The sequence below is a fragment of the Drosophila ficusphila genome, unplaced genomic scaffold (assembly GCF_018152265.1).
Source record: "Drosophila ficusphila isolate 14025-0441.05 unplaced genomic scaffold, ASM1815226v1 contig_791, whole genome shotgun sequence".
NCBI lineage: Eukaryota > Metazoa > Arthropoda > Insecta > Diptera > Drosophilidae > Drosophila > Drosophila ficusphila.
In genome coordinates, this window is record NW_025064737.1 from 3847721 (window position 1) to 3873627 (window position 25907).

At 38.8% G+C, this 25907-nt stretch overlaps 2 protein-coding genes across 2 annotated transcripts; both read right to left on the minus strand.

The window, feature by feature from the left end:
- Positions 1-62: 62 nt before the first annotated feature.
- LOC108098565 (sideroflexin-1-3) lies at positions 63-3145 on the minus strand. The gene is given in 8 exon segments (XM_017201579.2): positions 63-480; positions 482-537; positions 600-727; positions 1964-2125; positions 2181-2298; positions 2411-2560; positions 2619-2802; positions 3040-3145. Coding segments are annotated over 8 exon segments (996 nt in total). The 5' UTR covers positions 3049-3145; the 3' UTR covers positions 63-291.
- Positions 3146-5313: 2168 nt separating this feature from the next.
- LOC108098586 (probable sodium/potassium/calcium exchanger CG1090) lies at positions 5314-18446 on the minus strand. The gene is made up of 7 exons (XM_017201626.2): positions 18043-18446; positions 12379-12600; positions 12081-12315; positions 10763-11052; positions 9719-10700; positions 9312-9500; positions 5314-9254 (listed from the first exon to the last, which is right to left on the minus strand). Exons 1-7 carry the CDS (start codon positions 18043-18045, stop codon positions 9244-9246), a joined length of 1932 nt encoding a protein of 643 aa, XP_017057115.1. The 5' UTR covers positions 18046-18446; the 3' UTR covers positions 5314-9243.
- Positions 18447-25907: the final 7461 nt, after the last annotated feature.

Sequence of the window (25907 nt, forward strand, 5' to 3'; positions counted from 1 at the left end):
AGTCAACAGCCCTGACGCGAGTTGGCATTTACTTGAAGCGCGGTTTGGAAACTCAATTCAAATTTAACAGTTAACAGAATTTATTTTTGGTTTCTTTTACTTGTACACAATCACTACCAAATACGCTGTATAATTGAATGCCCTGATGTCTCGCTTTGTAAAGGAATAATCTCATGAGTATTTAAAACAAAACTTAATAGGCAAAATTCTATTAAATGCAAAGTGAGTAAATAAATAGGCGACTCAACCAAGCAATATTGTCTTGTTTAAGCTCGTAAGTTGCAGACGGGCTCACAGGCCCTTGTTGAACCACACGGTGTCCAGATCTGGGCGTTTCTTTTTGATGCTGTCACGCACCTCCGTCTCCAGGCTGTCCACCTTGATGCCCGCCCGCTGCTTAAAGAAGGCACAGCCCAGGGGCGTGGCGAAGATCAGCACGAAGCCGCAGAAGAGCGTTTGGATGGGGGCATTGGAGCGGGGGGTATTTGGCCAGGAATCCTCGCTTCTCTAGTGTGTTCATAAGCATCGGCGTGAGGGCTGAAATGAAAGGTAAAAATCGTAAGACCCCGGTTGTTTTTGGGAGTGCTGCGTGCCCTTACTCATTCCCGGGATGGCCATGGCGATTCGACTCAGGATAACGGCTGAGATACCCACGACGGCTGCCTTTTTTGATATGCCCATTTCGTTGTTGTTCTCATCCAGTAGTACCACTCCGTTTTGCAGCTCTCTGAAAAATATATGTGGATATTTTTATTTGTGCGACATTTTTGATTACCGTTTTCTTTATACTCTTTTTTAAGAAGTAACTTTTGAAAATAAGTATTAATTTTTATATATAGAATGATGAGCGTATGTTCGGACTACAAGGTTACTGTAAAAAGTATAAGGATTTCCAACTAACGGTTACAAAATATGAAATTAACAACAATTTTAAACTACTTAAAAATCGGTTACGGACATACATATATTAAATACAGATTTTGTGTTTGTCATTAACTACGTTTCTTATACATACTTTCTTATTAGGATACCTATAAACGCTTATTAAATACATATAAAAATATATGTAAATAAATACATATAAAGTTAAATTTAAGGATGTTAGAAAAAAATTCGTTCATAGAGTTGAGTTGTCTCCTTTTATACCCTTCCAGAGTAAAGGGTATTATAATCTCAGTCAGAAGTTTGCAACGCAGTGAAGGACACACCCCCGACCACATAAGGTAAATATAGTCTTGATATAAATATCAAGATTATATAAATATAATCTGAATAAAAAAAACGTCTGTACGTCTGTCCGTCTGTCCTCCTGTCTCTCTATAAGTTAGAAAGGGCCGGATCGGGCGACTATATCAGATAGCTCCCATACGAGAGAATAAAAAAAATTCTCACGCTGTTGTTTTTGATCAGATCGAATTGATTTATTCCAGATGGCATTTTTTGAACTACTATTGAATTTAGAATTCCATTTTTTCAAAATCGGATAACTATGTAATATAGCTGCCATATATATATTAATCATGGGGGAAAAAAATGATAAAGTCGTTTTTTTTCATCCCACGAGCAGGATTTTTAAAATATGACATTTTTTAAAACCATTGATTCGAGAAAACAGATTTTATATAGAGTTTTTTACTGACTCTTGAATTTCGAATTGAAGTTCATCAAAATCTGACGACTATATCGTATAGCTGTCAAAAAAATGTCTTAGCTCCGATTTTATTAGCCGTTATGTATTTTGTTCGACATATTTTAAGCCTGCAAGGGTATATAAGCTTGGAGTTGCCGGCAGACAGGCAGATGGGCAAGGGTATATAGATTCGGACTGCTCTACTTTAATCTGCAGATTACACAGGCCAAAGTGAGTGGGAAATGAGAAGTTTCAGTAAAAATATTATCTACCTATCCCGGTCCATTTCTACAGCATTTCTGATAATACTTGCTAATAAATCGGTCTACTTACTGCATTCGCATGCAGGGGATGTTGATGCAGTTGGCCGCTCCCACCGCCACAAGAGGCACCAGGCGGCCCAGGAGCGGGTTCATGTTCTTCACGGCCCGGTTGAGCGACAAGGCCGTGACCAGGGCTCCGCTGGTCGCCAGGCAGTACGAGGTAAGCAGTTGCCTAGGCGGGATGAACTTAGTAGTAAGGGCAACTGCTGCTACGGATCGGTACCTACGGTTGGCTGATCGGCGAGGTTCCCGATCGGTTCGTGTAGTTAACGATCGCGTTGAACGTCTGATTACACCACTGCCAGAAGACAACGGCGCTCGTGCTCTTGTAGAAGGCCATCATGCCTGGAAATTGTTCTCGCTGTTATTGTGCTCGAATTAAGCAGCAGCAGGGCGGAAGCAGATAGTTCAAACGGTCCCAATTGAGCCCCAAAAACAACCGAACTGCCGAACTCACCGCCGGTAATGAATGTGTTCATGGGCATCTGCGCAGCCATGCGCCCAATGACTATTTGCTTCTCGCCCGTCTCCGGATGGAAGGCCGAATCGTACAGGTACTTGGCCCGCCACACGTCGTCGATGGTCTTGCACTCCGGCACATCCTTGCCTTGGGTGGTTGGAGTTGGATTAGGCAATTGACTGATTGTACAGTATTTCGTCCTTACCGGCCCGATACTTCAGCACGATTTGGCGGGCCTCCTCCAGTTTGGCGGCGGAGGCCAACACGTTGAGCGGGTTGGTCAGCAGGAAGAAGTGCTTGGCTCTGCCTAGGTACGAATTCTGGTCATATTTGGGCTGGTCGATGTTGACTCGGGGGAGGGGGCTCATGATTGGGCGATCGTGGTTTGCCTGTGAAAAGTGTTATCAGAATGAATGGAATCGACCGCTTGGAGTGGGGTTCCGAAACTGAATCGGGTTTTGTGCTTTGCAAGCTCCACTTCGCTGGTTCTTATCAGCCCGATGCTGGCGACCTAACTGCGACACCTTATCGCTGGTAAACAAGTATCACCGCGCATATGTATGTGTGTACATACGTATTACGTATGTGGGCATGAGCAAACATTCAGTTATACTATGTACACATACATATTGCATATACAGGAAAGTAGATTTGGTCGGAAGCCGTTTTTGGCGATTATGTATTCAATAGTTCACGGGGTTATATAATTCGTCTGCGATTTTGATAAAATATTGACAAGGGCCTTATCGGGGAGGCACACACAGCAAACAAAAGAACAGGTAGCAGCGCACACACACGCACCTAGAACTGTGTATCTCGAGTCGGAGCCACTCTCTCTTGCTACCACTTTGGCAGTGAGTTAACGAATGAGCGGAAGACAACAGACTGACGCCGGTTGGAGCGTTGGAAAGCTTCCCCACTTCCCCCACTTTTCGCTCGGCGGCTGTGTATGCGTAACGATTATTCGGGTGGCGCTGAAAGCTGGATGGCTGGATGGCTGGAAGGGGCGAGAGAGTGTGGGAGAGAGCTTTGGTGCGTGCGCGGTGCTTAGCAGCTGGGCTTGCCAGGTGGGCAAGAGCGTGGCACTTCGGGTACGAGCGTAAGCAATACCCACTGATTCAGTTGGCCGCCCTTGTGTTGATGATTCTTCCAAGCGATGAATGTAAAAGTGACGGGGAATTTGGCAGTTATATCTGAAGTTTTTTAAAAGAATTTTTGTGTGCTCATTTTTACCCTATTTAAAATAAAAAAGGAAACACGGCACACCTAGATTAGTAAACATATTTATATTTTAAGTTTTTGGAAGACTCTTTTCTTTCTTTTTTCTTTTGCAGAATTTTTACGCGCTTAGATATTTGACGGTTTTTTTGGATTAAACATTCAAAATTCTGCACATATTTAGTTTTTAATTGAGTTCAATATAGTTTTTAACTGGTCTTAAAATGTATTTTGTAACTGTTTCTGTAACTTGAAATGTAACTGAGTTTATGTTTAACATTTTCAGGTCTTTTAGTTTTTTTTCAGTTGTAAGTAGTTTAGAGCTAAACACATCAAATATTCAGTCCTTAATACTTACCAAGATAAAACATAAATCATTCGACTAAAATCCCAGAAATCAATTTCGTTTTTACAATTACTTTTTATACCCTTGAAATTTAATAAGAAATTATAGTATCAGCAACACAGCAGTTTAAAACGCAAACCACAAAAGCATAATTTTTGGAATATCAAGTTTTTTAACTAAAATTTATTAAAATTTTTTTTTTTTAAATCTACATATTATACCATATGCCTGCCAAAGTACAGATCGATAAAACAATATAGTGAATATCATGTAGCTGTCATAGGAACAATAGATAAGTAATAGAAAAATCGTCAAAGTTTCGATATTGTTTAGCCTAATATTTTTTTGTAATATCGAGTTTTTAACTACCCTTTAATCGGGGGAAAAAAATTTATAAAAATCGGACAACTATATACATAGCTGCTAAAAGAAAGATTAAAAAACTGTACCGAATTAACGAAAAAAAGTAACATTGTTGTTTTTTAAGAACGGAATTAGGACTAAAATATAGGAGATATTTAAGGTGTCTCCTTCACTGGTTTGCAAACTTCTGACTGAAATTATAATACCCTCTGCAAGGGTATGAAATTGCCACAGGTTCGATGTTGTTAAACTTTTATGTATTTTGTTCCACATATTTGACTATTTATGGCTGCAAGGGTATTTTGGCTCGCCGAAGTTAGCTTCCTTTCTTGTTTTATAATTTTTAATCGAAAAAAACTTAATTTGTTTAACTGTACTTTTTGAAGAGTAATTAACAGGTAGAACACAAGCATTTGCGATCCCATATATAACATTTATTCTTGATCAGGATTAAGAAAAGAGTGGGTATAAATAGCGAGATATCGTGAACTATAATATCCGAAATATTGAGATTGAACATCTAGATCTAGTTATTCGTATGCAGCATAGGTTTATTAAATTTTATGTGAATGTGCAGCAAATTGTTTTTGTCACGCCAATCTCTAACACCCACTAGCCTTGTGGGCGTGTCCGCCTTTTAGTCTATTTAAATGGCGATGTTTTAAAAACAGTAGAGTTAACTAACTTTGAAATACCCCTATTCTGCAATTAGCAATATTAATTTTATTTCAAAACATCTCAGGTTGGTAATACAAAAATGTTTGTGCCACAGAGCTTGTGAATGTGCGATAAAATTGCGCTGCCCATTCATTACCAGAATCTATATGTTCAACTCCAATATCCTAGCCCAAAATCTTGAAACCAAGATGACTTTTTGAAAAAAATTGAAGGTCTTAAAAACTGATGAATGTTTTACCCCAGTTTTATGCTTACCATAGAGAACTTTGGTATAACACGACAGTATAACCGCCTGTTTGGTTTGTCTATTATCATGCGTTTATTTCCGGAATTCATTATTAGAGTAAACATAACAACAACAGTTTTGTATATTAGTAATAGTTTTTCGTGTTTTCGTGATGTCACCAAAAGATATAAGTTGTCGCCTCGAAGTTAATTTTTAAACGCACTTCAGAATTTAGTTCCGTAGGTTTTAATATAGTTTTTGCAAACGATTACGACTAATTAACACAAATCTCAGACGTAAACATTTATTGTATTGTTTTGGTATAGCATGTTTTAGTTTTAAATATGTAAGTTTATGTAACAATTATTGTACATTATGCATGTTGTTAGGGAAAGTTTTCAATTGAGGGATTTGTGTCTACCCCTGCTCTTAAACTTCAAGTTATCTAGATCCTCTTTAATAAATTAAGTGGCTTGCGTAATTGTATATATATCTTTTATATGTGCAATTTTGCATTAGATACAGTAAAAAGTAAATATATATTGACTTTATTTTATTAAGGATTAAGGATGACTTTAAAAATAATTTTAATCGAATAGCAACGACATGTTTAACAGTTAATCTTTATTAAATATTTTAAACGAAATACTAATTAAAGGTGTTAATACAAACACATAACTTTTTAAACTAGTTTTTCTCTGTGTATATTGTACTGTAATGGAATGTCAAGTACTTTGAAGGTTACAGATTTAATGCGGCCTGTTTTGAAAAACTTTTGGGGCGAGTAGGGAAGAACCTTGTACTTGGGTTGTGCCTAGAAGAACAACCCACTCGTGTTAACCAGTTAAAGAAGTAGTTAGTTTTTAAGTAAGTGGGTGTTTTCGACGGGCGATTGTTCATACGATATAATGTGTAACATTGATTTTGATTAATGTTTATTGTAAGTTTGTATGCATCTGTTCAAAATATTTGTAGTGCCACCTTCCATCAACCAAAAACTCCTGATTCTCATAATAATCGATTCTGAATTCGAATTTAACAAACATAGTAACTCCGCTAATTTATTGTCATGATTTAATGATATATTCTTAAAAAACATTATTGAAACTAGTATTTACAATAATGACACAACTCATTTGTATTCTTATTCAGATACTTAAGAAACTACGTTCTTTGAACTACACATCTTTGAAATAACGAACATACGTGGTTTCACACAATATATACTATACAATTAAAATTTTATTTTAAAATTTAAAAAAATAAATTAAATTTTTTTTTGTCCAAATAAAAATACTAAATTCCTCAAATCTACAACGCATGGAAAAATTTTTATTACCAAGCGAATTGTAAAATCTTAGAAAAATTGGGACTTGAGTGCCTTCCGCGTGGTTTTTAAATTAAAGACAGACAAAAAAATTGATAATGGATAACGGTAACTTATAATACCGGAAAGTAGCACTACAGTTATTTCAAATACAGCTTTCTATGCTTAGCTTTTTATTGATTTGTTTTTGGAAGTTGACTTACATAAATTATTTAAGTCCGTTACATGGTCTTACTTGCATCCCTTCGAAAATAATTAAGCGTTATCCTTGTATCTGAACTTGTATATATGTATAAATATTTTTGTAAGTATTTGACTAAAATTTGAGCGCTTCCATATAGCAGTGCTCACTACATAAGTATGATTACCGTCAATATGCCATATGTGTGTAACTCGGTGTATGTACTGGATATATACTATTTGTCTTAGACCCAGCTTTTAGCTAAGGTCTGTTTCTGTCCCCCAGGGTCATCGTCACTATCCCGGAAATCGTTCCCGCTAATGAGATAAGTCACCTGGGAAAAGACCTAGCTTAGAAGCTGGAATGGCTAGAGTGTAATTGCATTTTGCCAACCTGCTAACGATATATTACGTGTGCCTTGAAACGCCCAATCAGAGTCAAGTAGCAGAAATTTAAAGCGTACTTTTTGTGTACAAGTTTCATTTTTCCGTTAAAAATCAAGCATAACCGGTTTTTCAGGAAAAAGGAGGTGTCCTAACATAAATGACGAAAATAACCAGAATGACATCTTTGAAATTACCCTAAAATAATTCGTTGAAACCATTAAAAAAAGTTTAAGAACATCAAGTTGGTTTTCCAAAATTTTCTTTAAGCCTGGAACGGGTGCAGGGTTTGTTTTGAATAGAGTTTCAGCTTAAATTGACATTTGCGTTCCATAAAATATTTTATATTTTTAACCTGGATGTTATTTACAATAGAAAATTGACACAAGTAATTGCCGTCATGATAAATTTCTAAATTTTTGTTTGCACTTCGTAGTTAATTGGTATCCTTACAAATCTCAGGACGTTTTTGGTGTGCTGTTTTAAATAATTGTTTGTTTTGAAAAAGTTGAAACAATAAATAAGTTCATTAAGATTTTGCTCGTGTTATTTTGAATAAAAATCATAGCTTCTTTTACAAAATTTAACATAATTCGTTGTTCTTGTTCCACAGCTCATAGCTCCTTACATTCTGGTCGAAAAATTCGTGCTCTTGGTCAAAACCTATCTGGAGTGTAATTCCACGACTTTTGTATGTCTGTATAAGCAGAGCTTCCCTACAGAATTCGTTTAAATTAGGGCTATAAATACGATGTGATTCAAAAGTATATACACGTATGTATGCACAGTGACGTAAGCAGATACCCTTCCAATAGATGAAATTTTAGGAAATCAGACTAAAATTATTTAAAACAAAAGCTCTTTTCATTAAATTGTATGCATGGGAAAACAGAAATAAAAATTTCAGAGAGGCCCTTCCTGAACGAGTTACTGTCTACGCCACTGTAAATGCAACTGAAATGAATTAATGATCGGAAATAAATCTGATTGTGGTGTAGGATTTTTGCTTTGTTTTTTGTACAACAACAATTATAGCAACAAATGCTTTTTTTTGCTGTTTTCATTGTTTTTAATTACATACATTTGTCTCCCTATCTACAGTTATTATTTTTCCATAATATTATTTTGTCGTTTATTACATATGATAATTCTTTCTGAAGTGAGAAACTTCATAAAATTTTTTACGAACATTTAATTTGTTTTCTCTAGTTCTTTAGATTTTCAAGTACTTTCCCAATTTTTTATTGATCAAATGAAAACCCGTTAGTGGTTGGTTTACCGTTTAATGAGGCAAGAAGTAAATACAATTGGTTTGAAAAGAAATTCTTTGGAAAGTTATAACTTTACATATACACTTTCTTGTGCTCTATCATTGAGTTGCTTGTATTCCTATTATGCCAAGTAAGTTTTGTTATGAGGTTGCAAAGGACAAATAAAATTAAAAAAACAAATCTTTGCATTTTAAGTGAGAGATCACAAAAACACAGTTAGTGGTATATGTTGCGAATCCAGAATCAGGAAAATAAAGTTTTTAAAAGTTTGAGCAAGTAAAGACTTTGTCTTTTTGGTATATATAAAAATAGTATGAGCAATTGACAAATTTTCCAAATTATAGGCTTTCTTTCTAAGCACATTAATCTTTAATTTTATTTGATCTTTACAAATAGTGAAGATAATGATGGTCACCGGCTATCAACAGCAAATTCTGGAAAATCCTAATAAAAATGGTAGTGACTACCGGCAAAGAAAAAGAGTATCTCAGTTTAGAAAGAATCACCCTTACATTGTTTGTTAACCGCCTAGATACCATTTAAGTATATACTTTAGTAAATATAGTATACATGTACATTTAAATGTTTTTTTTTTTTGGTTTATCGCCTCCTATTTCTTCTGGTGCAATGTAAAAATCCATGTGAAACGCGCTTTGAGTATTAAATTTGCCCTCTAATCAACGTTAGGAAAATATTACTCCTAATCGCTCCTCCTACGACTTTTTGCAGTGGTTTCGGTTTGTTTCTAGCTGTGGCTATGAACAACGCTACACGTATGTATTTGGTATTTGGTGCTGGTAATGAAAGCATAAGTGCGTTGCTGACGTCCTCGGTAACTTAGTAAGTGCCTGAAACGGAAGTGTCCAGTCAGAAAGGGAGCTTAAGAATCCTTGGAGCATACTCACTGGGACACTCGGGTGGGTTCATGTAGCCGAAGACATTCAATTCGTAGAGCGACGCCAGCGTGATGAAGAAAAGGTACCAGACCATCAGGATGATGCCCAGCCGCTTGTCGAGCTTCCAGCCGTTCAGGTGCGTCGACAGGATCAAAAAGACCACGGTGGAGAAGAGTGACAGCGTGGAGTAGGCTAGTCCTGCAAATCGATGAAAGGCGAAAAAAGATAGGGGGAAGTCGAGAGAAAGAAAGAGAAAACGAGCTCAGGGATTAGACTTGAAGATCAGGATCGGGAGTGCAGCTACTGCAGCTAGAGAACGGCTAGGACACTCATGCCAGGCACACCACACACCACACACGACGAGCACTACGAGTTGGGAGGACACGCAAGCAGGATCGGAAGTGGGAAGTACATACCCTTGGATATAACGTTGACGTGCGAGCCGGGCTTTATGATGGCCGTCTGAATGAACCAGGGAAGACCTAAGCACACTAGTATATCAAAGACATTCGAGCCAATCGCATTTGACACGGCCATGTCGCCGAAGCCCTCTTTGATAACGGCTATTGAGCTTAGGGCATCCGGGACGGACACGCCAGCGGCCACAAACGTCAGTCCCATCACGGTGTCCGGTATGGCCAGCGTGGACCCGATCACGGTGATCATCCACACCATGAAGTAGGAGTAGAACGAGATCCACACCATCGAGATGAGGAACGTGAAGGGGTACCAGTTGCGGTACTGCTCCTGCCGGCAGTCGGGCATCGTCTTCTTGCAGAGGAAGTGGATCGGGTAGACCACGTACCAGGCGACCAGAGCCGGCAGCCCTCCCTCCGTGGGTCTGATGAGGGGGTCGCGTCGGGCCTCCCTTTGCTTGTCCGTCGACTTGTAGAAGTCCTGGGCGGCCTGGCCGGACACCACCTGGCCTCCGCTCTTGGCGACCGCCGCCGCTGCTGCCGCCGCCGACTCCCCGGTGACCACGGACTCTGGCTGATCGGCGTGGTAGCCCATGTTCTCCTGCCCGACCTGGCCCATGCCCCAGTCGTCGACCGGCGGGGCCTTGGCCACCGGCTGCGGCTGCGGCTGGCCTTCCTCTCCCCAGGCGGCGTTCGGGTCCCAGCTGGCGTTGGGGTCGCTGTAATTCTGGTAGTCGCTTTGCGGCTCCGGCTGGCGGCTCTCGCTGGGGGGTTCCTTAGCGGGCTGCTGGCCCTGGGCGGCAGTTCCCTGGGTGTAGGAGCTGTCCGGCACGTTCTTGTAGGTCACTAGCGCCGACTGCTCCTCCTTGCTGGGCAGCTTGAAGGGCAGGTTTAGGCCCAGAGCCCACCGCTCCAGCTCCGTGTTGAAGTGGAGGGCCACGCAGTAGCCGACGTAGCACAGGAGCATCACCACGGACTCGAACTGAAGGAAAGGGGCAGGGCGAGAGGTTAGGGGACGGTCGCTGGGTGGTGCTCGCAACTTACGCAGGATATGACGTCGTTGAAGATGATGATCAGCATCACCAGGATCGAGACGCAGTAGAAGAAGCAGTCCCTGACCAATGGCCACCAGTTCAGCTGGCAAACGGTGCCCGAGCACAGGGCGCAGACGGAGATCACGAACATGATGTTGAACACGGCCGAGCCGATGACCCCGCTTATGCCGATGTCGTCCTGGGCGAAGAACACTCCTATTACCACGGTGGCCAGCTCCGGGGCGGAGCTTCCGGCAGCCATAAACGTGGCTCCTGCTACGTCCGGCGAAAGCTTTAGCTCTGCAAGCAAATGGGAGTTAATTGCGTTCCTGGGGACCAGTGAATAATGTGTACCTCATGACCAGAACATACTGAATAGCTTACCGTACCCCCTAATCTAGATTACGCTAGAAAGTTTTCTATGTTAAATGCATTCCAAATCAAAATTGCGGCCCAATCTAGTATGTAAGGTCTTCCAAGTTGTAATAAATAGCATATCGAAACGATTACAAATCCTATTGCGATTAGAATTGGATTGGATTTTGAAGAACAATGACCTTTGTCCATGCCTAAATCAGAAAAAAATTACATTCTTTAACTCCACCCGGGAGCATAGAGCCCCTACAATTTTTGTAGAGGATTCATTTATCTTTGATTTTCGATCGTACTGGTGATAAGCCAGTAGCGACTTATCCTAGCGGTGGGGTTTCCACCTGGCGCCATCTAGGAGTGACGAAAGTTCTATTGTTGGGTCCATAGTAACGTGGACGAGGGGGGTGTGCGGGTCCGGGGAGCCGAAATTTGTTACTATTGTTAAGTGAGGGATAGAGCATAGAAATGATGAAGATTTGGAAAAAGAGACAGTTTCTTTTTCTCGGGGAGCCTAAATATTAAAATTTATTCGAAAGAATACGTTAGCAGCCAGTGTACTATTTTTAAACATTTTAAAGCTTGAAAAAATATAGACCGCCAGCACCTAATCAGGTGCGCATAGCTGTACCGTTGCACCTGCAAATCTCTCATCCGCTCTCAGATACTCTTATGTTATTTTTGTTATCTCATCTGTTTTCTATGTTATGTATTCAGCCAAGCTGCATTAGTAATACTATATAAAATAATAAATAAAATAAATCACAGAACGAACAAGATGCAGCTCAAAATAAATACATCAATATTATAATTAAACCTATCGTGCGTTAGTTATTTATCTCTTTTTGAACAAGGCAATAAGGAAAAGAAGCTGGCTTAAGTTACTTTTTGATTGTTAATAAAATCAATGAGAATTGGTGGCCCTAAACTCTTAGTGTAACTCCAGTTCCCAAGCTCACCCTCGCACAGCCGATCCAGACTGGCCACGAAGTACTCGTCGCACACGATGGCCAGGCCGAAGAAGGTGAAGATGGCCACCAGGATGTGCAGGATGAGGCCGCCGTGCTGTCTCGCCCACTTGTTCATCAGCGGCTGGGGGAACTGCTCGATGGCCGGCGGCGTGCAGTTGTCGCGCTTGGGGCGCCAGGTGGGAACGGCGCCATGTATTGGGGTGGACTGCGTAGTCGATTGGGCCTGGAACAGGTACCTGGTCTCAGGATCCGGCAGCTTTTGGGGCTCCTACTCTACACTACTCACCTCAAAAGCCGGTGTGGTTTCCAGCACGGAGCTGCTCTCTGTGTTGACCTCTCCGTTGGCCTCCGCGTCGCCGGCGTCCTCGGCCAGGCTGCCCACGTCCAGGGGCAAGGGTTGACCCTCCTTGGTGTCCCCCTTGGCTGAGTAGATGCTGACGCAGTAGTATATTAGGAAGAGCAGCCCCATGTTCCACATGCGGGCGCGGCGGGATCGGCGGCGTACAATCTGCATGCAAATATAGAAAAATCAGATCAGCGAACTACAAGGGGGAAAATGAACACTTCTGTTTCTTTCTAAGATACATACATATTAAAACATTTTGAGTTACTCTTATTTACTAGGTACTGCTAGTTACTGCTGGAGTCAACGAGAATTCCGTATTTGTGAAAAGAATTTAGCAGGTTAAAGGAAGTACTTTAACGTACTTCTGACTTCGATTAGCATATATATTATTAATAAGAATCATCTGACGGATCCATCGTCTGTCTTTCCTGCGCTGCGTACAGATAAGAATCTTCGTTTTTAATCCTAGCTAATTAGATCTCGATGTTATACGAAGAGACAAACATACACAGATTCGTCCGATGATCCTGATTACGAATATATATACCTAACGAGGTCACACGTGTTGTCTTTGACCTTTTACTTTATAAACTGGTACGAACACCTTGTTATCATAAAAAAAAAATTTTCACTTAAGTTGTAACTGCTAGGATATATAGTTTTTATTTTTTTTACCCTCGCAGAGGGTGTTAAAGTTGTAGTCAGATTTTTGAAGGTAGTGAAGAAGATACCACCGACCCATCAATTATAGAAACTATTGGTCAGCATCACCTGAATGCAGTTTATTAAAACTGAACTACAGCAGACTTGTACATTCTTTAGATCGCCCCACCCAGCATTAAAAAGTTTGGGCTGTACCACAAATATTTTGTTTAAACTAAATAAATAGACTTAGATTAAAGTTTTAAAACTAATTGTTAGTTTCTGTAAAGATGAGATCCAATAAATAATAGTTAAAAGCTTATATACTATACACTTGCTAACTTCAAATATGTCGAAAAAATACAAAAAGGCTAAACAACATCGGAGCTAAATCCGTTTTTCTATTAATTTTCAATATTTTCGACTTTTGTTCATATGACAGCTATATGATATAACCGTCCGATTTTGATGAAATTTAATTTTATTAAAATTAAATTCAAGTGTCGTTAAAAATATGTATATTCCAAAAAACATGATTGTCTGATGAAAAACAACGATGTTATCACTTTATTTCCGTTACTTCTATATCGATTTTTCGAATGTAAAATGTAAAAATTTTGAATTTTTTTTCAGTGTCAATTTAATTTAATACCATTTTAAAATCTACATCAACTGGTCTGTACTTGTTACAAAATCTAGGTAATTACACTAAAGGAGAATAAAGGAATGAATAAGGGAAATACAAATTCGTCAGGCCATCTACCCCACAGTGGTGTGAAACAAATAATCAGAGTTAAATAAAACATTAGATCACTATACAAAATATCTGATCCACATAATAAACAACAATCGCTGTGGAATCTTAAGATATTTATGTCAGTAAAAGGCAAGTCCTCATAAAATCGTTTAACTCGAAAAAAAAAAATGTTGAATTGTAATCAAACAGTATTATCGAATCTTTAATAATTACAATATTATGATTTAAATTTACTCCATTACACACAATGATTTTAAAGTTTTTATACACTTGCAGAGGGTATTTTAATTTTAATTTCAGTCAGAAGCTTGCAACGCAGAGAAGAAGATAAGATTAGAATAAGATTTTATCCAAATCGGATGATTATACCTTCTAGCTGCCATAAGAAAGATACAAAATATGTATAAATAATCGAAAAAACTATAACTCAGTTGTTTTTTTTTATCACGCAATCATGATTTTTAGAATATCGAGCTTTTTAGCTACCCCTGAATCTTTATTTGGTGTAAGAAGAAAAAAATTGTTTAAAATATGACATCTGTATCGTACACCTGCCATAGGAAAGATCGTAAAATTTATATAAAATCAATAAGACAAAATTAAAGCGTCGTTGTTTTTATTATACAAGTAAACGTTTTCTAATGACTCTTGAATTTCGAATTTCGAATTTCTTGAATTTTGAATTTAAATAAAATAATAATATTTGATATATCAGCTTCGGCTTCCCGATGCTAGCTTCCTTTCATATTCAGCTAGCGGCAGTCGGAAAACTCCAGCAGGAACAACTTAGGCAAAACGCTTAAAGTTCACTTTTTGCTGTCAGCCCGAAAATAATTAAAACAACATTGACAAGAATGGATTTAATAAGTTTAAGTTAATTAAGGTTAATTAAGAAAAAATAGAAAACAAGTTCTTATTCTAAAGATCAAAACTATTTTTTTTTTCGAAGAGTTAGGTAAGGGCAGAGACAACAACCATTATATTAGACATTTCGGACTTTAGAAAATCATCTCCGAGCCTCGTTGTATAATTCATCAGCAAGTTGGGTTAACTTTAAGAGCTGGATCTTTTTTAGGTGGGAAGCACAAAAAGTTTGGCTTAGTACTTGTACTTGTTCTACCACCGCTCCAAACAAACCGAGCCGAAAACTAACTTAGATACGAAAAATGTTCACTGTGTAAGAAAACGACAATAATAGGTAAAACATGCAGTTCGCCGCGGTGTGGCTTTGTGGCGCGTACCGGCTTTGTCTGCCAGTTTGCTTGTGGAAACCGGACACCCCAACTAAACTGCAAGGGCTAGTCAACCCGACAAACGTCTTACCCAAAGTTCAATGGTAGCCAGGGAGTAATGTTAAGTTAAGTAGATGGAAAGAAAAATAAGCTTGTGGTAGCTGGTATTGGTAAAAACCAGAGTCTTTTTTACTAGATACGTAAAATAAAAAAAAATGCTTTTTATAATAAATACTTAATACTTAATTAATATTTGGTTGTTCATTTTGGGGAGAAGTATTTACCAACAAAGTTTTTATATGTATTCTCGATTAAAATCACAAGTCTATTAGTTTTACCAAAAGTTGTGCTATTATTGCACGCAGTATAAATGTCGGAACAGGCAGGTTCGACTATATCGGATATCATATAGATTTTGTATCATATAATCATGATTATTTTGTAGATAGTGTTTTAAATCAGTAAACACGGATGACTAAATCATATAGCTGTCATATGGATAATCGGAAAAGGGTATTATAATTTCAGTCAGAAGTTTGCAAAGCAGTGAAAGAGACACCTCAGACCCGATAAAGCATATATGTTCTTGATCAGCATCACGATCAGAATCCAAATACGTCTGTACGTCCATCCGTCTGTCCGCCGGCTGTCGGTTTCTATGTAAACTAGTCTCTTAGTTTTAAAGGTGTGTAGTTATTTAACGCAGTATATAAGTCGGGACGAGCCGGATCGGCCGACTATAGCGGAGAACAAAATAAAAAGTTCTTAGACAGCTGTTTTTGATCAGATCGATTTTATTTCTTCCAGATGGCGTTTTCTAACTACTATTGAATTTTGAATTAAATTTTATAAAAATCGGATAACTCTATCATATAGCTGCCATAGGAGAGATCGAAAAATATATATAGAATTAAAGGACATAAATTGATAACATCGTTGTTTTTTATCGGATAAGCATGATTTTTGAAATATAAAGTTTTCTAACGACTCTTGAGTTACGAATTAAATTTGAGTAAAATCGGACAACTATAGCTCCCATATGATCTATAGTCGAAAACATGGAAAATGAATAGAAAAATCGTCTTAGCTTCGATGTTGTTTTTCCTTTATGCGTTTTGTTCGACATATTTGATGACTGCAAGGGTATATAAGCTTCGGTTTGCCGAAGCTAGCTTCCTTTCTTGTTTTTACCTACGATTGAATCATGGAAAAATTTCTTTGAAATCGTACTCCATAGAAAAGATCAAAATCTATACAAAATTAAATTATAACATTGTTGATCTTTATTTCACAAGCATGATATGAATTTATCTAACAACCCTTAAATTTTGACTTTAATTTTATGACAATCTGACGATTATCAATGAGCTTCAATGTTGCTCGACATTTCTGAGGACTGCAAAGGTATAGAATTAAGAATTGTATCCGTTAAGAACTATCTGTTTTTCCAATGTAGCTATAATAGTATTTCTAGATAACTTCATGAACATACATACATTTACGCATTATTCCTTCTGAACCTTTTTTTTATTTCTAAATAAAACTATTAAAATATCGGAAGGAAACATGTGCACTGCTCTGGACAAAGGTTTCCGCAGTTTGTTTATATACAAACAAGTAAAGCTGTGGACACCTTTACGATTAAGTCACTCGCACTTTATATGGCCGACAGATCCAATTTGTCTCCTGCTTTCACGGCAGATTTTAATTTTCGACACTTAGTGTAAAATCGTAAGGGTCAACAGCAACTGCGTAGACAAAACTTTCGTGTTAGTTCTCTTGTGTTTATGTATAGATCATTTCCATCGAGGGCACCTTCTTGACCGCGGTACAGATAAGCTTACGCCAAACAACTGAGAGATAGATCCCAAGGCACCAGCCAGGGAATATCGTTTAAGTCAAATCGATTCCAGTGGCAGCAACTAGGAGCAGTTTCAAATCACATTTTATATCCGTTTTGAATGTAATGCTTGACGCAGTATGGACCATTATCAGCAGTCTCCTTCATTCCCGAGGCGAACCGACAATTCTGGAGCAACAGAAACCATAGATGCCTTTGAATAAATTCGAGCAACAATGCTTTGTTGTGGACAATTTCGATTGTCGTATTTGTTGTTGCAGCTGGTGCTCTTGGTGTGATAACAGCGCAAATTTGGAGCAACTGCCTGAGCGATAGGTCTCTCTCTCTCTGAAGAGAGGGAAAGAGAGCGAGGAAGCGTCGAGAGCAAGTGGGGACTTTTACCACAAAATACGAACGGCCCTGGGATACAGGATAGCATCGTGGTGGGCGACGGTTTGGATCTATGGAGTGGGGAGAGATGCAAAGACCTCCGCGGCGTCTGTCTGACTGAGTGACTAACGAAACCACCACACCAGTCCGTAAGCCCAGTGCCCCCCTTTCGGGCCACTCGGTCATGCCGCAAAATATCGATTTACCGTTACGCCCCCACCCCGCTCAAGTTCCCGCTCCAGCCACTGCCACTGCCTCCGTTCCCTCGGTCTCGCGCGCCGTTGGGTAAGGTTGCGAGAGAGGGATGGCGTAGTGTTTTTCGCTTGACTTTTGCCGTTAGTTACCGTTGTTGTTACTGCTGATGCTGTTGTTGCCTCGCGGGAAGGACAAGGGACAAGGGGCAGGGAGAGGGGATGGAAATGGGAGGGGGTGGTGAGAATCCACGATGACGGCGTCATCTTATAAAAATAAATGGCTGTGCTAACTAAATAGGCGAAGAGAAAGTGACGGCGACAAGAGGGGCTCGGTGGCTCGGCTTACATCATACGCGACCGTATTTTCCTTCGACGGCGCAAAACAATGGGGCATGGAAAAGCAAAGGCACTGCTTTGTGCTCTATTCCTACGACAAGGGACGGGTGCCGACAATTGACTTGCAATTTGCATTAAGCCAAAGGATGGGGATAAACAAGGCTCAGCGTATTAGGCCTGCACCTTGCGGCCCATTTCATAATCACTATTTACCATTTTCACTGGTGCCTAGTGGCGCTGCTCGAGGTTCGCTCTTAACGGATTTACGGACCCGTAATTGCAGGCGGTAGTTGGATTTCAGTGGAAAACAGATACAGAAGAAACCGTTGCCTTGGAAAACATGTGAGGATTCGGTCGGAGAGCTTGAGTTCACTTGGCCAGCCCGACTAATCCATCGGGCCCTTCACTGGAGCCTTGGTTTGTTGGGGTTTTCGGAAAATTACTACCAGATCATTTTACAATCGACTGCTGTAGGCTTTTCTTTCGCCGGACGCGTGTGGGCGAGTGTGTGGTTCGAATCGAGCACCTCACGAGCCCAAGACCAATACCGAAACCGATGCGGAGACCGAGACCGAGACTGGAGCGGACCGAGCTAGCCTGGTGCTCCACCGATGACGTCTAAACGCGGACTGATGCATGGTAGAATAAGTATAAGGTAGTCTCGTCGGGCCCGACGGACCCAATCACTGCAATAAGTGCGAGTGAACAGTGAGTTTTTGAATAAGTGCGATAGAAATAGTAATAGAGCAACCCTTATGCGGTGCGTGGGGTTTTAAGATTGTTTATAATTTATTGTTTAACGCGCTTTTTGCAATAACTGCAACAAGTATTTTTTTGTTTTCACACAAGGGTTATTGTAAAAAAAACGTGCGCACGAATCTTTCAGTTCGAACAGCATATAGTCAAGTCCTCTAAAGACCGCGACCGCAATTTGTTCTTTTTTTAGAAATACTACAAAATAAAATCAGATGACAAATAATAGTATTTATTACAAATATCATTGACTATATATTATATTTTTTTCACTAAAAAATGTACAGCGTTTTTGCAATGACGCTTTTTTAAATTTTTAATTGTATTAATACTAATATATACGCGCGCGTTTGAATATATATTTTATTTAATTTTATTTAAAAACTGCTACAGAAATACGTGTTGTTTTATCGTGTTTTTTAAAGGCGCACTTCCAAAGTGAAAAATAAAATATTTGACTAAGAAATCATCCGATAATTGTAAGTAACAAATTAAAACAATCCTTTGTACTTCCATAGACAATATATTTTTCAAGATATACTCAGCATTTCAATTCAATCGGTTAAAAATGTTTTCGGCCAACTTAAAAAATGATGTCTTCAGATAGACGCGTTTGAAATTTTGACCGCTTACAAAAGGATACCAGGCAGCCTTGTGCCAAAATTCAGGTGTACCGAGTACTTAAGTACTTCTCAAGAGTTTTTTTTCACAGCACAGATCCTTTTAAATAAAACTGATGTTAATATTATTTTTAAGTAATTTATCATCTAATAAGGTTCGTTTTTATCATTTATCGTAATAATAAATTTAGTTTTAGAATTGAGTAGGTTTGAAATAGCCTCTTTGAAATGTGTCCCAAACTGAGCTGTAATCGGGTAGAGGAAATCTTTTGAATTTAAGACAGGGCTTGGAAACTCCAGCTTGGCCTTAGTCAATCACCCCACCATCGGTTGTTATCTATGATGGTTATTCAAACTTAACAATCGGTTAAATACCGTTGGACAATATTTTCCCAATTGGTTTGACAACGTTTTCCCAATCGGTTAAATTCATTATGAGAACCCGAAGAGACGACAGACCCGAACCTTAAAGGACTGCCCCCGAACGATTTGGACACCGACGAGACTCTTCTACCACTTCGCATGGTGAGCGGACATCACCGAAATCCACCACAGCCGAACGCCTTGGCCGGAAATGTGAAGGGCGACGCTTTGGAAATGGCTTCGGCGCTAGGCAAATGCGGGTGCGTGTGGTCAGTGGGGTGGGGGGTGTTGGGTCCGACCTGGTCGGCGCCATCTATCGGCTGCTTTTTGAGTTAGTCCTAAATTGTGTCCTATTTGTTCACGTATCGCGATTGCTTGGCTATTAAAGCTTTAAACATCTGTTTGTGACATTGACACTATAGCCAGCTTATCAGAATCTGGTTTCTTGTATTCAAATTAAAGAGGATATGGTTTATAAGGACTTCATATTTTTTTCAGAGCGTCACTAAGGAGTTGAGTCGGTTGAGCACCGATAACTAAACTAATTCAAAATTCGCAGAAAAATATATATTTCTGATCCTGAAGGTACATAGATCGTAAGCTATAAAACAGGTGAATTCCTAAACTTAAAAAAAAAAAAGTACAAAAATGTAAAACCGGGTTGCAAAAAATTTAAAAGGTCAAAATAAAACTTTTGTATTTAAACAAATTATGTACAGAAAAGAAAATAAGTTTGTACTTTAAAAAATGTATGGTAATCCCAGCAGTCAATAAAACTTCTGGTTGAAAGTTAATTTTAATTTCATTATTAAAGGGATTTTTTTTGCACCTCTATTATATATAAAATTGTGGTCTGATTATTAAACCTTATAGGTGTCATATGTTTACTTGTTGCGCTAGCTGCTGATTTGCGCAATGTGAAAACTGTCTACAAGAATCTTTTCTAATCGGTAAAGTCTCAAGTTTCTGAAGGAACAGTTTTTCATATCTTTGCTCTTAGATATTTCATGGATGTAACTTCATTAAAAATTTAACCTAGACAAATAAGTGATGCATACTTTACGGCGCAAATGTATTTTTATGGAACGTAATTATTAGATGTGTATAAACTGGGAACAGTTTCCGTATGTGTTCCTTAATTAATTCAAGTTAGCTTCAGACAGCGCAATAAGCCTTTTAAAAGCAGCTGTCTGATATAGTTGTCCAATCTTTGGAGAAAAATTTTCTTTTTGTTGTAGCTCTCTTGATAAATGTCAAATTAGTAGTTATGCCGATTATTCTATAAATTTTATTTTTTTATTGGATTTGTTTCTTTTTTGTAGTCAAAGAGTTGTTAAAAAACTCAACATTTTCAAAAACGTCATGTTTTTTATATTTTGTAATCTATTCAATGGAAGCTATATGATAAAATCCTCCGATCTTGATTTACCTGCAACAGCTCCAAAAATTAAAGTTTTAGCGAGATAGCTTTAAAATCGAGAGTCATGTTAGCGTAAAAGCGGATTGACGGACGTGTCTTGATTGACTGAGATGGTGATCCTTAACAAGAAAGTACATAGTATGTACTACATACATATATATCATACTTAATGCTGTCGAAATTCACAAATTGAATTTTTGTACAGGGTGCGCCATCTCGAGCTTCTATATGAAAATATTGAATAACTTTGGAAAAAAACAAAAAAAAACAATATATGTACATATACATATATGGAAAAAATTGACATATGTAGATTAATAAATTCAAAAGTGAGGTTTATTAAAAACAAATTAATAAAAATTTTGGCAAAACAGTTTGACCCACAGGGAAGCCAAATTTCAAAAGACAGATCTTTCAATTTCCTAACCCATAACCAGCAATTGCTTTTAAACAATATAATTTTGTGCAAAAAGAAGTTCTTCTAACTGCCAACTTTTAAAATTTTGGGTTACCCCGATCCGGCCCGTTCCGACGTACATACATATATACTGCGTGCAATAACCACACAACTTTTGGTAAAGTTTCAGCCAGATAACTTTAAAACCGAGAGACTAGTTTGAAGAGGAACGGACAGACGGACAGACGTACAGATGTATTTCGATTCAGATGGTGACGCTGATCAAGAATAGGTATATATACTTTGTGGGGTCTGAGGTGTCTCCTTCACTGCGTTGCACTTCTGACTGAAATAGTAATACCCTTTTGCTCTGCAAGGGTATAAATATTTATAAATAATATAAAAAAAATTATAACGTCATTGTTTTTAATCCCACGAACATGATTTTTAAAACATCAAGTTTTTTTAATACCCTTGAATCGAGAAAAAGTTTCATAAAAATCTAACTACTCTTACAGTTGCCATAGGAAAGATCGAAAACCCTATATAGAAATAACAGAAATACAAGAAAGGAAGCTAGCTTCGGCAAACCGAAACTTATATACCCTTGCAGTCATCAAATATGTCGAACAAAATACATAAAGGCTAAACAACGTCGAAGCTAAGACGATTTTTCTATTCATTTTCCATATTTTCGACTATAGATCATATGGGAGCTATATGATATAGTTGTCCGATTTTGATCAAATTTAATTCGTAATTCAAGAGTTGTTAAAAAACTTTATATTCAAAAAATCATGCTTATCTGATAAAAAACAACGATGTTATAATTTTATTTCCGTTATTTCTATATAGATTTTTCGATCTTTCCTATGCCAGCTATAAGATATAGTTGTCCGATTTTTATGAAACTTTTTTTTCAATTTAAGGGTTGTTAAAAAACTTGATATTCAAAAAATCATGCTCGTGGGATAAAAAACAACGATGTTATCAATTTATTTCCATTAATTCAATATATAATTTTCGATCTCTCCTATGGCAGCCATATGATAGAGTTGTCCGAGTTTGATAAAATTTAATCCGAAATTCAATAACAGGGAAATATAGTAAAATACTGAAACATATTTCTGAAATTAAAATTATCAGTTAAAATTACTGAGCCATCAAAATTGTAGCACCACAGAGTTTTTGGTCTCGTGGGCCTTAAAGAGGGGGTGGTACTTTTCTTAAAACTTCTTTAGGCGCATAATCACCACAAGAATCGGTATGTATCTATATGATTATTGCCAATATTTTTGCTCCAGCAGTTTTCAAGATATTGACCATCAAACAGAGAGGCAGTCTTGAAATGCGCATATATCTTAAATTTTTGTAACATTAAAATTGTGGAGGCCACAGATTTTCTCAGCTTGTGGGCGTAATAGAGGGCGTGTCACAAAAAATTAAATTATTTTGCGCTGCATAAGAATAACAAGAATCTATATTTTTATTCCCAACATTATAGCTCTTTAGTTCCCAAGTTTTCGAAGTTCACACGGACATGCAGAAAGACGGAGATTAACACGTCTGATGATTCTGATCAAGACTATATATACTTTTGGTGCTTCCCTTATCCTATAGCATTCATTTTTTGTAAGGACAAATCTTAATACACTAAAGTTATGTCTTCTAGCGAAATAGCTATAAGATTGAGAGAAAGATGTCTAGATCGACTTGAATAGTAATACTGACCTGGAATATATACGTGTTGGGTTATTTTACTGCGTTGCATGATTCTGACTCGAATTAAAACAGCCGGCAAAACCATAACAAATTTAAGTTAAGTCAAAGTTAGGACTACTATACTATTACATACCTAAAATAAATCAAATTTTAAAATAATAGAAAATTAAATATAACTAGAAAATCAGGAAACAGAACACTTTATCTCTAACATCGTAAGGATCAGAGTCTTAATAAAAAAATATGTTTCCATGAATCGATTCGTTTTAAATACTGCAAGGGTATGTTTGTTTCTTGCTTAAAATAAATCAACTATTTTAGAAAGAGAAGGAAATTTGTTCTTACGGTTTTTGTTGTCTTCTTTATTGAATCGAATTACAAATTATTAAAAAAGTTAGGATCTTTCTATAAAATTCATTTACAGGGAAATGTCAAATCAAAATCTGGGGTCTGCGAGAATGAAATTGAAAAATCGCACCACGATTTACAATATGTAGGGATCGTAGCGTTATTTGTTTTATTATTATTTATCTGCGCCCTCCCTCACCATCAAACTTCAAGTGCGATGGCAGAGTCAAAGTGCAAACAAACGATATCCAGTCAGCGCATCATTTGAAGTGCCGCTAAGGACACCAATTGTCTGGATTTTGCCACATTATCCTTTAGATTGTGGCTGGGCGTCACCGATCGGCGATCGCATCTCTGATGTGCAACGTGACATGCCGCTTTCTCAGATCTTGCCGCCAGTCATGCCTGCCTCTTGCGAAAACAACTTACTTAGAGGAGGAATCTCCTTCTTCCTTTGGGCCATCACCTACAAAAAATTGCCATCACAATGAAGCATTTACCTGTTGACACCTTACAAATAGACAATTCGTCTAATTAATGGCAGAGTTTGAGAACTCTTGAGCTCATCTAAGGAATATGACGGCTTGCCGGTCTTCAATTGTAACAGGTTGAATGGCTCGATTAGCCGGCACATTGGGATATGTCTATGATATATCTAATCTCTCGAGATCCCACAGAAGCCTGCCTGTCTGCGAAACGGACGTATTTCCGAGAAAGACTGGTTGATTCTTGTTCGTGTGACAATTTAAGTCAGTTCTATATACAATTTAAGGGATCAATATCTGAGATAATGGCAAAGAGCACCTCACTGTTGATTGTTTTTTTTTATTTTACATTCATCGATAGAGGTTAGAAGCACTGTAAGTAGTTTGAGTAACTTTCAGATTTTTAGGATATGAAATTTAGTGGAAATATGTAATAAATACATGTGTAGCAAATCAGCTTAAGTTATTGAAACGAAGATGATTGTGATTAGTTTTCAGTTTTAATAAAAGCCAAATGACTACATTTTAGTCGCGATCAGCCGTTAAATACACGACTCATCTTTATTATGAAGTAGAATTTCTATTATCAAAGGTTGGAACCCCCTTCTTCTTAGTAACAATTAAGCAGGATTTTGCAGTTTGAATTGTTTTTAGTTCCTTTAAGTAAGCGACCACACGTCTCGTTTTTCTCTGGGATCATTAGTTTATTTATTATCTAAACGAGGACTTCCAAATTGGGAAACCCTAAACCCGTTTAAACCCTGCATCATCATCTTGAGTTCTATCGCATTGTACTTATGACCTGAACTATGAATGAAAAACGTTAATGACTATTCTCCTTCACGGGTCGCACAGCTTTGAATTGAATTTGGACTAAATACGAAACCAGTGACGAAAAGCGGCAGCTAATCGATTGCGCACGCTCAATTTAAACGGCGGCCCAGTGTCTGCCTTCGAAAACGAGGTGCCCAGGGACCCAGAGGCCCAGAAGAAGAAGAGGCCGAGGCCCAGGAGCGGGACGAGCTAGCCACACTGGCGACCGCACCGCCGCAGGACGCCCTGGCTGCCTGAGCGGCTGAGCGGCTGCCAAAGATGCCACGCTACTATTGAACTATTCAATCCGCCACACAATGAGCACTCGCATCGGAGGAGGAGGGGGACCGGAGTTGACTCCTCCTTTGACGCAACTGCCCGAAATTGGCTCGCTCGTCATTATTCATGTCCCAGTTTCTATTCAGGCGCAAGTCGGGGAAGGTGTCAGCCAAAGGTGTCGGCGCAGCCCTCCGATCCGAGCTCCGGCTCACAAATGCACCTCGGACCGAAGACGTGCCACCACTTTCCCACTTTCCCCGTCTTCGGAGCCATTGTCCCATTGTCCCTCGAGTGGCTGGCCGTGGTTTATAGCGGAGATGAGAAGAGGACCGGGATGAGGCAATCCTTTGTGCGTGGCGACTCAATAAAACACATATTGTGGACAAATTTCGACGTTTTTCAAGCGCTGTTTTCATTTCGTTTTGTCTATTTTGTGTTCGACGGGCATGGCGTTCCTCCACCGGCATCAAAGGGAGTGCTTGACTCTTAGCTGGAATCAATTTATTTTATGCGAAATAATCGTGTTGATGGCTTCGTTCTCGCCCCTTTTGCTCGCTGGATCGTCCTTCGCTCCCTGCCTCGATTCAGATTCACCCCTCACTCCGCTCCTCTGAGCGACACTCGGTTCGGTTCGCCTGAAACCCAGGACCAACCCCCTTACCCCTAACCCCCTAACCCCCTAACCAACTAACAACGAAAGCCGCAAACCCTCGGGCTGGATTTGGTTTGGCTGGAGCGCCTAGGTGAAGAAGGGTGGAAGTAATTTAAATTTATGACGTCAATTTATAGTAGTTTTTGCGGTTTTCCGCACGCACACGTATCACGGCGAGTCTCAAGGATCTAGTGGTTAAAAGGGGCGGGAAACGATAGGATTACAA